The sequence below is a fragment of the Podarcis pityusensis genome (genome assembly GCF_964106645.2).
Source record: "Podarcis pityusensis genome assembly, chromosome: 15".
Lineage (NCBI taxonomy): Eukaryota > Metazoa > Chordata > Lepidosauria > Squamata > Lacertidae > Podarcis > Podarcis pityusensis.
In genome coordinates this window covers 23,773,236-23,789,724 of record NC_138040.1, presented here as the reverse complement: position 1 = coordinate 23,789,724, position 16,489 = coordinate 23,773,236, and the positions used below count along the sequence as shown (strand labels likewise).

Sequence of the window (16,489 nt, the reverse complement as noted above, 5' to 3'; positions counted from 1 at the left end):
TAATCCAGCAATTTCTTTCCCTCCTTTTTAATCCCAATCCTTAATCTTAATATATTATGACATTAGATTTTTACCTATTTGAAACCAATTTTTCCATTCTTTTAACTTTTTTAATCCTAATCCTTAATCTTAATATATTTATAGCTTTAAAACCTATACCGCTAGAAGCCATTTAACTTCAATCCAACATCATTCTAACATTCATTAATTTTGCAATGTTTCTGTAAATAATTTTTGAATTTCTGCCAATCTTCTTCCACCGACTCTTCTCCCTGGTCACGGATTCTGCCAGTCATTTCCACCAATTCCATGTAGTCCATCATTTTCATCTGCCATTCCTCCAGTGTGGGTAACTCTTGTGTCTTCCAATACTTTGTGATAAGTATTCTTGCTGCTGTTGTAGCATACATAAAGAAAGTTCTATCCTTTTTTAACACCGATTGGCCGACTATGCCCAGGAGAAAGGCCTCTGGTTTCTTCAAGAAGGTATATTTAAATACCTTTTTTAGTTCATTATATATCATCTCCCAAAAAGCCTTAATCTTTGGGCACGTCCACCAAAGGTGAAAAAATGTACCTTCAACACACTGTTGACTCGTGTTAAGTTTGTGATCTACTAAGACCCTCTAGATCCCTTTTAGTGAACTGTTGTCAAGCCAGGTGATCCCCCATCCTATATCTGTGCATCTGGTTCTTCCTGCCTATGTTTAGAATCTTACATTTGTCCTTATTGAAATTCTTTTTGTTAGTTTTGGCCCAGTTCTCCCATCTGTTAAATTCCTTTTGAATCCTGATTCTAGCTTCTGAGGTATTAGCTACTCCTCCAAGTTTGGTATCATCCGCAAATTTGTTGAGCATCGTTTCTAGTCTTTCATCCAAGTCATTTATAAAGACATTGAACAACACTAGGCCTAGGCCAGAACCCTGCAGCATTCCACTTGTCACTTTTTCCCCAGGGTGAAGTTTTATTGGGTTAGGACAGTTAGGGTTGCCATATGCCCTCTTTTTCCAGGACATGTCCTCTTTTTCATGGGTTGTCATAACGATCCACAGTTAAAAGCAGAAGTCGGAAAATGTGTCTTCTTTTCTGCTCTTCAAAATATGGCAACCCTAACAGTCACAAATCCGTCTAACGGCAACAAATGTATTAATTTTTATTTGTTGTTTCATAAAATTTATACACTGCTTGGTTGTTAAAAACAAACAAACAAACAAACCCGCAAAGCGTTTTCCAAAAGATAAAACATTAAAATCAAGAAAAATTCACAACCATACTTTAAAACATACAAAAGTTAAAATACTAAAACAGATTAAAATCACCTCCACTTTCTAAGCATCTGAGTAGGCTTGTCTAAACAGGAATGTTTTTAGCAGGTGCAGAAAAGAGTTCAGTGAAGTTGCTGCTGGAGCTCAATAGGCAGGGAGTTCCAATGTTTTAGGCACTCATTTAGTAGGTTTGGCTATGGCTACATTTCGTGGCTTGCCTGGGAGAGCTAAACCATTAGCCTGCGTTCACAGAACCTGTAAATTATAGGCAGAGCCTCTGCTTTTCGTGCAGAAGTCTCCAGGTTCAATCCCAGGTGGAGTTGGAAGAGATCCCTGCCTGAAACCCTGGAGAGCTGCTGCCAGACAGTGTTGACAGCATTGAGCCAGGTGAATCAACGATCTGCCTCGGTATAACACACCTTCCTGCGTTCTGGCTGCTCTCCTCCATTTCATATCTTGCTCTTTTCACCTCGATTCTCCCCCCCAAAACACACACACACACACACCCCAAGCCTGACTTCTACACTCCAAAGCCTCTCTAGCCCCTCCAACCTTTCTGCTAAGTTTTACAGCCCGAAAAAGAAGCAGGCGCATCCTAAACTGCATGCCGCCCTGATTAGCATACATTCCTAATTTGCACACACAGTTCTGGATAGCAGAAAGTGGAGTACTAGGCTGTTGAACTGCGAGGGCTTTTTTAAAGTGTTCGTTTTAATTAACTACTGGAACTACAAATGTGAAAATGGTGCTCCTTTCGGATAGAACTATGGACCTGCCTTTGCTTTCGGTGTAACGTAATTCGCCACTAAATCCGGAAACATTAGATGGTTAGCTTCTCCAACCCACTCCGCGCTGCTTTTATCACTAGTGCCCCTGAATCGCTTTCCAAAGAAGGATTTCCCAACATTCTCCCTTCGGGAGTCATACTGCGCGAGGAGTCCTTGAGTCCGGAACATATGTGGGGGTGCTGATGTCACGCTGGAACTTGTTGTCTTTGCTGGGAAAGCTTCACGGAAATCCTTGGCCGCGAACCCTGTCCTCCTTTTGCTTGGCCAAGAACTGACTCAGCGCTGAATCACCTGGTGTGTGTTTTTTCTGCAGGAAGGGAGTCGGGAAAGGGACCTCCCTCATTTTGAGGAGAAACCTTTTTTTTTTTTTAAAAAAAAAAAAGGAGTCTTCTGGCACCTTAGCAAATCTTTTGTGGACTGGAGTCCATTTCATTAGCTGCATAACTTTCATCCCAAATCGGCAGTTTGCAGTGCAATCTTAACTAAGTCTACTCGGAAGATGATAGATGATAGATAGATAGATAGATAGATAGATAGATAGATAGATAGACTATTCGCATTAGCCAACAACCATGGCAACATAAAACAAGCAATATATACAAATAAAAGGGCAGCAATGGGTAAAAAGGGCGATCAAATGACCAAGATTACCGTTCAGATAGTGGCCCTTAATCTCATTGCACCCTTGATAAACCTAGCAACCTTTGCTGTTGTCTGTCTACTCGGAAGTAAGTCGGGTGGTATTCAGTGGGGCTTACTCCCAGGAAAGTGGGGTTAGGATTGCAGCTTTGTAATTTGTCTGGGGATGTCAACACATCATATATTTAAAGCATCCTCCCCTCTAAAAAAAGAAAAGAAAAAAGAATTCTGGGAACTGGGGGGGGGGGGCGGTGTTATCGTGGACTTGTAGGCAGGAGTCGATTTGCACAATCTCCCGTTTAAATGCAATCAAAATCTAATTGGCTGCAGCAGAAGTTGGGGGAAGAAGTAGCCAGAAGCGAAGTCTGTGGCTGGAGCCCAGAGCTGCAAGGAGAAAGGAAGCCTCATACAGTGGTACCTCGGGTTACTTACGCTTCAGGTTACATACACTTCAGGTTACAGACTCCGCTAACCCAGAAATAGTGCTTCAGGTTAAGAACTTTGCTTCAGGATGAGAACAGAAATTGTGCTCCGGCAGCGTGGCTGCAGCAAGAGGCCCCATTATCTAAAGTGGTGCTTCAGGTTAAGAACAGTTTCAGGTTAAGAACGGACCTCCGGAACGAATTAAGTACTTAAACCGAGGTACCACTGTACTAGTATGGGAATGTTTGGGCGTAAAGAGCAACACCAGCCCTGTCCTCCCTGAGTCTGGGCCAAGTGAGCCATCAGAGCATGGTTTGTTTAGATAAAGATCTGGCTTTGGGGTTTAACACGCCAGCTTAGAATAATAAAAAGGAAGCTGTTCTGATTTAGCTGATGGGGCGTTTTGAGAGGGAGGCGAGAATAGGGGTGCCTGAGTTGCACAGAGGCCTCCTAGCAGAAGTGAGGAGTCACAGGGAGTCACGGGGAAGAGCATGCAGGAGATGGGGGCGCTGGGTGAAAGCAGGAAGGGCAGAGAGTGCCAGTGCTTTTTTTCCTGCAACTGACACCCTGAAATCAGCTCATCTGGGAGCAGGGTTTGTGTGCCCAAGTGCTTCTGTGCACCTGAAACCCCATCTCTTCCTGTTTGCCATGCAATCGCTTCTTCCATGGAAGAGTTGAATGACACTGGGGGGTGGGGTGGAAAAAGCTTTCCACAGATCAGACGCGGTGACAAATCTGACACAGGGCCAGTTTGTTTGTTTTTGGCTTTCCTGCCTAGCCCTTCCACCAAAGAGCTGGTGGCAGTCTGCATGTTCACCTTTATCCGCACAACAGCCCTGTGAGGTGGACCATTTGCTCTCTTTCAGCCTCGCCTGTAATTGATCAGGGATTTGAATGCAAGCCCAGCTCTCCAACCAGAAGACAGGGAACCTGCAGCCCTTCAGAGGCTGCTGGGCTCACAACTCATGAGTCCCAGCCAGCAAAGCCAGTCATCGGGGTGATGGGGTCCAATGATGTCAGGAGGGCCACAGGTTTGCCATCACTAGCCCACAGAGGCTGTCAGAGGCTCTCCAGCATTTCAGGCAAAGAAAGGTCTTTTGCATTTGCGTTTATATTCCCCTTTTTTCCCTCCAAGCAGCTCATGGTGGAGAACATGGTTCTCCCACTCCTTGTTTAATCCTCACAACAACGCTGTGAGGTATGTCAGGCAGCGCTTGGACAAAGGTCACCCAGTCAGCTTCATGGCTGAATGGGGATTTGAACCTCGCAGATCCTAGTCCCGTCACTCTAACCACTATACCACACTGGCTTTGCAGCCCCACCTGGAGATTCCAGGGACTCAGGAAGAATCATAGCACCATAGAGTTGGAAGGGACCCTGACGATCATCTCGTCCAACCCCCTGCAATGCAGGAATATGCAACTGCTCCATACGAGGATCGAACCTGCAACCTTGGCGAGACTGGCTTCTGGATTATTATTATAATAATAATAATTTATTATTTGTACCCCGCCCATCTGGCTGGGTTTCCCCAGCCACTCTGGGCGGCTTCCATAGAAACCAAAAATACACTAAAATATCACACATTAAAAACTTCCCTGAACAGGGCTGCCTTAAGATGCCTTCTGAATGTCAGGTAGTTGTTTATCGCTTTGACATCTGATGGGAGGGCATTCCACAGGGCGGGCGTCACTACTGAGAAGACCCTCTGCCTGGTTCCCTGTAGCCATAGGGCCATAAACCCATCTAATCCAGCATCCCACTCTAACAGTGGCTAGGCAAATCCCCCTTCTGGAATAGGATTCATTAATGTGTTATGGGGAATGCATCAACATGCTGACCGATGTGGTAGAGAGGGGTTTAGTTTCTCCTCTTTCCCTTTGCGGGTATCTTTCCCCTGGTTCTCCCCTTTTAACCCTTGTTAGCCGTATCCTTTCTCCAAGCCTTCCTCTCCAGTTTAGTGAAGATGCCGTCTGCGACCCTCTCTGAGAGGCCTCCCGACTGCCCTTCCTTTCCACACCAGGCACAGGGGAGAGAGAGCGCTCACAGCCTATAAATCACCTGGCACACAGAGAGAGTAGATAAATATTTAGACTGGCTCAGCGGCGCTGCTGGGTCACCCGCTTGCTGGCGTGACGGGAACGAGAGTTCGCAAGGGCTGGAGAATGATTGGGACTTGCGAGAGAGTGAAGTAGCTGGCCGACGTGGGGCCCGGAGGGAGAACCACAGCTGAAAGCAAATAGGTTTGGGAGCCAAAGAGCCGGAATGTTGTCTGAGTGACTCCTCTCTTTCTGTCGCAAGGGGGGTTTCACATTAGGGAGTTTCAGAGGTCACCCTCTCCACCAGGGAAAGGCTTGTGGACAGTCAGCCCTGACCCCCTCCAGGTTACTCCATTTCATTCCTCCTCCTCCCCCCACTCCAAATATTCAGCCAGGATTCTGGGGCCACTGAGCATGCTGAGTCCTCACTGGGCTGACTACTCCCATTTCTGCCCACCCCCCTCTGATATTTGTACTTCTGCAAAACCGTGAGCTTTTCAGGTGAATGGTCCTATCTCTGCTGCACTAGGAATGGCGCTCATGCTTGGACATTGGAAATAAAGGGAATGAGTGGGTGTCTGTTGTTGTCTGAAAAGCTCTCTCAAAAGGCGGGTGTAGGGAGGAGCCCCTGGGAGTAGAATTGGCAACCTTGCATGTAGGATTGCCACATCTATCAAGCCAGCAGAGCTGCAGTTTGGAGCAGCTTTCTGGGCAGTTTAATATTATTTGGACTGCTCCAGCCCACCCAGCTTGGACATTGCACCCTCCCAGAAAGGAAGGGCCCCCCTAAACACTGAACATAGGGAGCTACCTTACCTGTAGCTCAACATTGCCTACACTGACTGGCAGCAGCTCTCTAGTGTTTTAAGCAGGAGCCTCTCCCGCCCCTACTAGGATTGAACCTGTGACTTTCTGCATGCAAATCCCATCCTTTGCTACTGGGCTGTGGCCTTTCTCTGCAGCACACACTGCCCACACTTTTCTAGGCTTCGCCCTAGAATGCATGACAACTAGAAACATGGAATGGGCTAGCTGCATCCTTCCCCCAAGAGAGCAGGGAAGGAGCCCAAAGAGAAGTACAAGCTTGCAAGAGAAGCTCTGTGTGTGTGTGCTTGGGATCATCTCCTCTTCCCCATTCATCTTCTTCTGTGTTTTAAATGCATCCAGCCAACACCCAACTCAATCCTGGGTCCAGCATGCAGCTGTGCTGTCAGCTGTCTGGTCGTTTCCTGCATTGTCTGGCCGGCCTGTGGTACTCTTGGGAGGGGAAGACGGTGAATCAGCCTTGGAATGTATGCAGGCAGACCCAGAGGTCATCCCAGGGAGAGAGGCTTAGCCAGAGTGGAGCTCAGTTCCTGAGCTCTGGGTCTTAAAAAGGCAGGTGCCTGGAATGCCACACAGATCCAGGGGGGAGAGGAGCTAGGACAGGAGGCCTCACTGTGCTAATTTAGTCTTCCAGGATGAGTCTTCTTGTAGATAAGGGACTTTTTCATCCCGAGAGCCACATTCCCTTCTGGGCAGCCTTCCAAGGGCCACATTCAGTGGTGGGCAGGGCCAGAGGCAGAAGTGGGCGGAACAGCAGATGTAAAGTTGACCTTCCTACAGCAGGCTGGTTTCTACACACACACACACACACACACACAGTGGAGCCAGGTGAAAACACTCAAAGCTACAAACAGATTTTATTTTATTGGAAGCAAGTAGCATGGATATAAGCACTAAACTTGCACTATATTCCACCATATTTTCAGAAGCGGCCTACACTTCATGTGAAATCTCAGTGTGGGACTTAGCTGTTAGGGGACAGTTGTGGAAATGGAATAAACAGTCATGTGAAGTTCCTCTTTACTGCAGGTTTGATTATGTGTGTCACCTCAGTACCACACATTTGATCAGAATTGCAGCCCCAGGTGGAAGGATTTGTTCTGCGATTTATTGGGGATGGCATCAATGTAATTTCAATCACCTGGAAATTTCCCCGTCTATCTCTTCTCTCCCTGCTCCCCCTATCATCTTCCTGTGGTGTGTTTCCAGTTTTGTGGTTCAACAGCTGAGTGTCAGGTAGAAATTCAATAGTGTTTCCTATCTTGGACCTGGGGAAAGTCCCGGGATGGAAACTGGCACAGGAGAGACCAACATTCCCAGCATCCCTAGTTAGGGCTAGGAGAGAATCCTGTCTGAAATCATGGAGAGCTGCTACTAGTCTGTGTAGACAATATTGAGCTAGATGAACCAATGATCTGGCTTGTTGTAAGTCTGCTTCCTGCGTTCTCCTCTTTCTGTTTGCAGATTTGTTGCAGCTCAGACACAGTAAATTCCCATGATGACAACCCATATTCCCTCCCCCTTGTCTTCTCTTGGCTGATGTCCTAGGAGAAACCCTCCTGCAGGCCTGTATTTGGAGCCCTCCCAGTGAACTGTATAGACCCAGTTAATGCCCCTGTTACCTTAAGCAATGCCTGTGTGGAGTCTGAATTCTGCAGGCAGAGTTCAACAGACAACACCCTGGGCTCTGTGTCCAGCAGCAATAAGGTATCTGCACCCTCAGTGAATGGAAGCTTAGACAGATGGTTTACACAACCATGTCAAACTGAAACCAGGAATGTATTTTAACTCTTCCCCCTTTTCTCTTTAGGAGGTGAAGATTTTCCGAGCCCTAATCCTTGGAGAACTGGAGAGGGGCCAGAGTCAATTCCAGGCACTTTGCTTTGTCACAAGGCTCCACCGCAATGAGATCATTCCCAGTGAGTCCATGGCCAAGCTAAGACAGGTGAGAAGATGGAGGGATGGTCATTGGTTCTTGCATTTAGGGTAAAGTGACCCTAAGGCACATGATTCGTCTTTTTGTTCTTTAAATTTACTGGTCCCCTTTTCAGTGGAGCAGGGATCAATGTCCTAGGTGACTTTCAGAAAATAATTGTGACAACTAACCGAGATTTTCAAATGTTTGCATAAAAGGTGCAAGTATTTACCATGTCCAGTGAATTAACTATGCACAACCCATCCTCAGATTCACCCCCTCCCCATTGGATTAGAACAAATTCTGCTGCAGGCCAGTATTAGGAGCCCTACCTGGGCACTGTGTATAGCCCTGTTAAATAAGCCACTTAAGTCAGCACCTCGATGGAACCTGAACACAGGAGTTCATGGTTCATCGCAGCAGGCATTCACCTGCTTGCAAAAGGGGGAAGAGAGAGGATTTTCTTGGTGGATTTCTAGGCCACAAAGCTGCTGTTTCTATAGAAAAGGGTGTGGCATTCGTACGGAGGCCCCGGTCGTCTCACGGACTATTGACCCCTACACCACTAATCCCCTGCCACCAGCCAGGTCCTCCCTGGTAAAATCACTTCAGTCTCAGTCAGCTTTTCAATTAATAAAGAAGAGTGTATTTTATTTCAGACACAAACAAAACTTTTACAGCATTCCAAATGTTGTTGCTCTTTACTTTCTTAGTCTTATTTTCCTCTCTCTATCTCTTTTACCTCCCCACACTCAAGAACCCACTGCCCTAACTGTCTCTCTATTACCAACTGCCTTTCCCAACCAGCCAACCCACGAACTCCAACCAACTGCCCACCAACAACTCCCAAGGAACTCCTCCCAGAACTAGTTTTATAGACCCACTGACTCCACCCCCCGGGTCCTGTCTGTGCAACCTATTTAACTATTTCCCCTCCAGCACTCTCTCATATATGTTAACGTCACAAAAGGCTCTGCTGTGGCTCCCCATTAATCGCACTTCAGAGCCTAACAAACAAGTTGCATGCAATAGAAACCCAACCAGCTGCTTTTGTCAAGTGAAGGCAACTTTGCAAGGAATGGGATTAGGAGTGGAGAAGCAGAAGCAGGGTAATGCCTAACCCTTTCCCCTACATGTCTCCACTCCAGCTTTATCTCCCCAAGCAATTTTTTCTCTTTACAACATCCAAACACGCAGTTGCCCCTCTTGAACACCTGCTTGGAGACCCACGGAGGGAAAACCAGCTGGGGGGGGGGGATTTGGAGCAAAGAAATTGCAGGCAGAAAAAGGGGGTTTTATCCTTTCCCTCCCGCCACCTTTGCAAAGTTGTCTTCCCCACACCCTGTCCCCTGTTGTGTGGTCCCAGTAAACAATAAGTTTGGCTTGTTGTGTGGTGTGAACCAAGGCAAGATTACATCCTTCCACTAATTCTTTTTTTTTTTAATAAATATTTTTTATTAGATTTTCCATTAAAAAAAAAACATTTTTACAAAATTATACATCCATTTTTAACTTAAACCCTTTTTTCCAGAACTTCCCTCAGCTTGTCTGATAATTTCCCGTTTATTTTTTATCCTTGTCTCACATTTCCCAATATTATATTGTGTGGTGTGAACCAAGGCAAGATTACATCCTTCCACTAATTCAGCTATATCTTAACTGAATTTGAATTAACATTGCAAGTGTTTCTAGCAAACAGGAAAGCTTTTGAGTAATTTCCTTAATTTTAGCACTTACTATTTTGGTCAATTTAGTATATTTGTGTTAATGAAGAGGCAGTTAGATTTTTATTTAATAATATGTCTCTTTCCCACCCCCCCCCATCCCAATTGATGAGGCGTGGTTGCCTCATATTTCAGTGCTGCTTTTTAAAATGGTAAACTGCTGTGAGTTTTAGGGGAGCAGACAATGAACTATTTATGCCTGCGTGCTTCTATTCATTTATGGTAGTTAAATACGCAGACCAACCCCCAGCGAAAAACAGCTGTTGGGTTTTAAAATGACATTGGTGATAGCAAAGCTGATGAGACTTTTCCACTGCTTTCTCCCTGGCCAGAAAAATCCACGGACTGTGCGGCAAGCCGAAGAGGTGCGTGCCCTTGAGCATCTCAGCATGGATGTAGCTGTCAACTTCAGCAAAGGGGCTCAGCTCAGCTCCCACATCCACAACGTCTGTGCCGAGGCCAAAGAGGCCATCTACACCCGGGAAGAGGATGTGAAGTTCTGGCTGGAGAAAGGTAGGTGGCGCCGTTCCCATTTGACATCTTCCTTCTGCAGCAGTGACAGTGGAGAATGGCAAGAATAGCTAACGGGTGGCCCTCTCCAGATGTTTCTGGACTCCACCTCCCATGAGCCCCAGCCAGTGTGGCCCACTGATCATGGAAGAAGCATGGGGAACCTGGTTTGAGAAGTCTGATGCAGAAGGTAGCAAGCAAGAAAGGCACCTGGGGAGAATGGGTGGGTTTAGGGCAGGCATGGCCAAACTTGGCCTTCCAGCTGTTTGGGGACTACAATTCCCATCATCTCTGACCACTGGTCCTGTTAGCTAGGGATGATGGGAGTTGTAGTCCCAAAACAGCTGGAGGGCCAAGTTTGGCCATGCCTGGTTTAGGGCATTGGACACCTTTCGATGTTGGAGGCTGGTAAAAACTAGAGGAGCTTTGGTCCGCATTCACACCATACATTTAAAGTGCTATGATACCACCTGAAACATTTGTGGCTTCCCCCAAAGGATTCTGGGAGCTGTAGTTTGTTAAGAGCGCTAAAAGTTGTTAGGAGGCTCCTTATTCCACTCAGAGAGCCACACTTCCCAGAGTGGTTGAACAATCAATCCCTCTTCCTAGGGAACTGTGGGAATGGTAGTTCTGTGAGGTGGACAGGGGGCCTCAACAATTCTCTGTTTTTATTTATATAATTTTTATTAAATTTTCTGTTTTATAATTTAAACTACTCCTTTTACGTCCTTAAGATATCAGTGACTTCCCTTTTTCTCTTTCCATGGTTCATTTTACATATCATAAATCCCTGCATATTTTACAAAAACTGTACTATTCAGTATTCCATTATTGGGTCCCTCAAAACTTGTTTACACTGTAGAATTTATCTTGATGCTGCCAGCATTTTCAGCTGCATGCAATTATTTCCCATATATTCAATAAACATTTGCCAGTCTTCTTTAAATATATGTTCTTCTTCTCTTATTCCAGGGGTCAGCAAACTTTTTCAGCAGGGGGCCAGTCACTGTCCCTTAGAACTTGTGGGGGCCAGACAAAATTTTTGGAGGGTGGGGAAATGAATGAATTCCTATGCCCCACAAATAACCCAGAGATGCATTTTAAATAAAAGCACACATTCTATTCATGTAAAAACACTCTGATTCCCAGGCTGTCCATGGGCCGGATTTAGAAGGCGTTTGAGCCAAGTCTGCCCCCCGGGCCTTAGTTTGCCTACCCATGTTGTATTCTATATGTTAAGTCTGCAAGTTGTGCATATTCTGACAACTTAAGTTGCCATTCTTCTTTAGTTGGGACCTCACTCGTTTTCCAGTTTAGGGCTAACAAAACATGGGCCGCATTAGTAGCATACATAAATAGCCATTTTTGACACCTGGGGCCTCCTAACAATTCTCAGCCCCCTTAACAAACTACAGCTCCTATAATTATTTGGGGGGAGCCATGACTGAGCCAGAGGGATGCGGGTGGCACTGTGGGTTAAACCACAGAGCCTAAGACTTGCTGATCAGAAGGTCGGCGGTTCGAATCCCCGCGACGGGGTGAGCTCCCGTTGCTCGGTCCCTGCTCCTGCCAACCTAGCAGTTCGAAGGCAAATAAAAGTGCAAGTAGATAAATAGGTACTGCTCCGGCGGGAAGGTAAACAGTGTTTCCGTGCGCTGCTCTGGTTCGCCAGAAGTAGCTTAGTCATGCTGGCCACATGACCGGCTCCCTCAGCCAATAAAGCGAGATGAGCGCTGCAACCCCAGAGTCGGTCACGACTGGACCTAATGGTCAGGGGTCCCTTTACCTTTACCTATGACTGAGCCAGGGGCATTGCAGTGCTGTAAACAGCATAAGGCAGCTTCCTAGGTCCCCATGCCAGATCATTTCCAAATCCAGCACAACCATTCTGGTTAAAGCCCTAAAGGAGTGGAGACCCAGGTACCTTGAGAACCACCTCCTCCCTTATGAACCCACCTGAGTGCTTAGGTCCTCGGTGGAGGCCCAGCAATGGCTGAGGTCTCTTAATAACTCTCAGCACCCTTAACAAACGGTGGTTCCCGGGATTCTTTGGGGGAAGCCGTGATTGTTCAAAGAGCTATCGCAGTGCTTGGATGCGGCCTTGGCACGGGAAGTGACTTTCTGTCTTTGTGGCTCTCTTGCAGGCGTGGACGGCTCCATGTTCGAGGTCCTGCCCCAGTCGGCTGACCTTCCCAACTTGCAGCGGTGCCGCCTGTGTGCAGATCGCTGGAGGCCCTGCATCTGCAGCTATGCGCTGAGCATCGAGTGGTACCCCTGCATGCTCAAGTACTGCAAGAGCCGCGACGCTGCTGGGAAGGTCTCCTCCTACAAGTGTGGCATCCGCAGCTGCCAGAAGGGCTACAGCTTTGACTACTACGTGCCGCAGAAGCAGCTGTGCCTTTGGGACGAGGAGACCTAGCAGGGCGCCCAGGCAGCCATTTTGTCCCATCGGTGCTTCCCTTCCACCTCCCTTCATGTGGTTCTGGGTCGCTCTGCCAAGATGGCTGCCTAGGAAAGGAGGAAGGTGTGGGGCCTAGAGGGGAGGTGGGGCACCTGTCAGGACTCCATTTTATGAAGCCTTCGTGTGGGTCTGTCAAACTCCTTTTCTACCCATCTGTGAAATCCCTCAGACTTGGGGATATAGGCCACATTTGACTATGACCTTGCCTAAGAAGATGCTGAGCTGTTGGCACAAGGACGTGCTCTAGGATAGAGCTGGGGTTGTTGAAGCCTCGGGACCAGGCCCATCATGCACCGTTTGACCATTGGCCCTCTTGAATTCTTAAGGTCCTTGACAACCCAGACTGAAATGTGACCCACTACACTCTTTCTGTATCGTCAGGACAATTGAGGGGAAAGGACAGAGGCTCTTTCTTGACAATCTTCCGGAAGGAATATGAGAACAGACGAGTAAGGAGGCTCCTCCAAGCACCACACTTTTATGGGTGTTTAATCTGCCCAGTGGTGGTCATGTGGAGCTTGAACCTGTGGCCTCCATATCGAAGCTCTTGAACTTGAAGAGCGCCCTGAAACTTGCTACCTGGGTCAACCAGCAGAAGGAAACAAGCAGCCACAACAAGATGGCTGTTCTACCTTGAACACGCAATGCTCATGTGACGAGACATCAGAACTGGTGTCTAGGTGTGGTGTTCCTGCCCCCTGCTCCTTTTGCATAGTGATGGCAGGAAGATCGCAGAATAGCAGGATTGACACCAACCTCAGAAACAATGCATCACATCCCCTAAACAGCAGACCCCTGCAGCAACCAGTGCTTGTTATTGGTTTCAGCAGTATGGCTGTACCAGGCTATACCCAGCAGATGCCCCTTGATCAGCTGACTGGCTGAGGTGGAAGAGCATAACTGAGACCTGCCTCTTGACCCCGGTTGGCTGGTTCACTGAAGAGACCTGTCTCTTGTTCCCGATTGTTCCCCCCAAGGAGGAGGAAACACCAACCAGGTTCCAGTTAGACGTACTTACACTCCAACCTTGCTATCATCTGTCTCCCAGTGGCTGAGGATCAGTGGGCAGCTAGGAACCGAAGCAGGAATGAGAAACCTATGGTCGTCTAGCAGGGGCAATAGTCAGCAATGGCTAACAAAATCTGCAGGACAATAGGCTCCCCATCCTTGCAGTATAGGAAAGTAACCCTGAAGATGTCCCAGATGCCTGCAACTCCAGGGTAGCCAGCATGGTTTGGACTCTTAACTCCCATCAGCTCCTGCCAGCATCACCAAAGGTCAGGGATCATAGGTGCTGTAGTGCAGCAGCAGCTGGACTACCTTAGGTGTCGTCCCCCCACATCCTGAGCTAACAGATGCCAATGAGCATTTCACAGGCTTAAGCACTATGGTTCTGTTTTGAGATCCAAAGCCCCTGTTCCTTCCTTTCTTGTTAACAGAAAGCAACGTGCCTGTGCATTTCTACATGATGCAATATCCCCAAAATGTGATAGGATGAATTGATGACAATCCCCAATTTTGAAAGAGACTCTGCTGATCAAGCCAAGGGGAACAAAGTAATATGGGGTGACCACTGTGCAACACTGGTGTCAGAAGTGGCCCAAGCTACAGGAGTATGTGGGCATGCCCAGGCATGAAGGAGAGAGTCTGATTTAGCTGTGATTCCTGCATTGTAGGGGGTTTGGACTGCCAGATGACCCTTGGCATCCCTTCCAACTCTATGATTAAGGCATAGAAACCATCCCTCTATGCTAATGCCTGTCTCTCCAGCTCCTATCTCAGTGGCAGAGCAATCCAAGCCTTAAAGTGCTGGTTACGTGATAGAGGTGGTACTAGGAAATGCACTTGAATGTAGACATTAGACTTGCAGTGAGCTTGACAAAAAGGCTGGTGGTGATGGGTGCAAGTTCCATCCCCATCACTTCCAGGGAAACTGTACCCTGTGACTGCGCCTCAGTTTCCCTTATGTGTAAAATGTAGTGGAGAAAGGGGGAGTGGTGGCAATCATGGAGCAATGTACAAAGTTTAGCAGATTTGTTGCCTAGGATTTTTACATCCCCTTTCCCCAGGAGATGGGTAACAGAAGAGCAGCTTACCAACTGGAACCTTACTGCGCAGGGCAGGGGGTGCCCACCAGTGTCCCTGCATTGGGGGTATGTGGATTATATGCCCCCTGCGTCCCTTCTGACCCTATAGTCCTATGGACAAAATGCTCTTCATTAAGGTCATGCAGTTGGGGTTGATGGGAGCTGGAGTCCAACAGCATCGGTGGAGGGACCACCTTGGTACAACTTGGCTTATGAGGTCTGGGTAGCCCCTTGGTGAACCAGCCTATCAATCAGTTGAGGAAAAATTGTGCACATTCCATTGAGATTTGCAGTAAAATGGCTATTGGTGTACTAACCAACCATGGCAGGATGTAAAGAGGAGACCTGTTTGCTCAAGCCAGAGGCCCATCACACCAGCATCCTTCATCCCATTAATAGCCCCATCCTCCATTACTTTGCCTTCTTCCCCTTTAAAGCCACCGCTGGCACCTTGTGGCAGGGAATTCCACAAGTTTGTGTTCTGTTGTGCGAGCAATGGAGGAGAAACCCCACTTAACCATTGGTGAGGACCCCATAATTTGATCTGCAATGTACTGCCCTGTTTTCTTTATGGCAGGGCTCACATGCTGAATTCAAGAGACCCTCTTTTCCCCCCACCGCAGAGATGCAGTGAAGGGCAGCTTTACCGGCTTGACTTCTGCCTGCCATGCAGCTGCTTAAAGGCACAGGGGTCTTACCCAGGCAGGGGGGGAGAGGAAGGGAGGTCAACCACATTCTGCAACCCTCCCTCCCCTCTTTTTCGTTGCCATCGCCTCCTCCATGCCTCCTTCCACCGCAATGTGCCTTTTTCTCTTCTCAACTCTGGACATTTCAGTCCACAGAAGTTCAAACCTTCAGTGTTTCATTTCAAAGTCATTGTTCTGTGTGTTCTTGAGCCTTTCTCACAGAATTATTTTTGTATGCATCTCTCCCGAGGAGAAGGGGGGGTGATGGGGAAGGGGGGGTCAGAGTTGCTTTAAAAAAAAAAGCCACATGAAGTGAAACAAATGTAAAACTTGAATGGAAAGTATTTTAAAGCAAAGTATTTATCATATGTAAGGTGAATAAACTGATTTCTTTTGTTTGTTTAATGCACTTTCTCCAAGGAGTCTCGCTCTCTCTATGTGCCACTCACATACAGTAACAATTTGTGCTAGAGACAAATCTAACTGGTGCATCTTTTATTTTATTTTATTTTATTATTTTATTTTTGCATGGGAACAACTTGATTAGTCTGCAAAGAATGCCATGATTTTACATGTATGTCTGTACCATATTTCAGATGTGATTCCGCCATATTTTTTTGCCAGCAAAAACATTTTTTGTCTGTTTCTCCCCCCTCCCCACCGCCCATCCCCACACTTTGTGGCTAATTCAAAAGCTAGCTCCACTGCTTTGTGTGATTTTTAGTTGCCCCTAATAAATGTGCTATATTATTGCCCCTATTTAGAGTTTTGCTAATGGATTCAGCACTGCTGGTTGCCTTCTGGGGTGACATATTCAGTAACTCCACTAAGGGGCACTGCACAACCTTGAGATTAAGGGTCTCATGCTGTACCAACTGAGCTATCCCAAATCCTGGGATATGGTGGGACTCCAACTCCCATCAGCTCCAACCTGCAAGGCTAATGGTTAAAGGGCGATGGGCGTTGTAGTCCTGCTCTAGAGCGAAAGAGAGTAAATTGCTAAAATGATTTTAAAAAGAAAAGGAAAAAAGCAGATACCATGTTAGATGCTGGCTCCTGTGTCTGGAGACGTTGGGAGAAAACAACACTGGAGAAAAGCAGTAAATGCCATGCATTGTTCCAAAGT

At 47.1% G+C, this 16,489-nt stretch overlaps 1 protein-coding gene across 1 annotated transcript in view; it reads left to right on the top strand.

The window, feature by feature from the left end:
- The window catches only part of OAF (out at first homolog), a 31,192-nt gene extending 15,424 nt beyond the window's left edge, over positions 1 to 15,768 (top strand). Inside the window, exons 2-4 of the mRNA XM_080983695.1 lie at positions 7,791 to 7,925; positions 9,952 to 10,132; positions 12,274 to 15,768. Of these exons, the coding sequence (XP_080839821.1) occupies positions 7,791 to 7,925; positions 9,952 to 10,132; positions 12,274 to 12,548 (591 nt within the window). The 3' untranslated portion in view covers positions 12,549 to 15,768. The remainder of the gene's footprint in view (positions 1 to 7,790; positions 7,926 to 9,951; positions 10,133 to 12,273) is intronic.
- Positions 15,769 to 16,489: the final 721 nt, after the last annotated feature.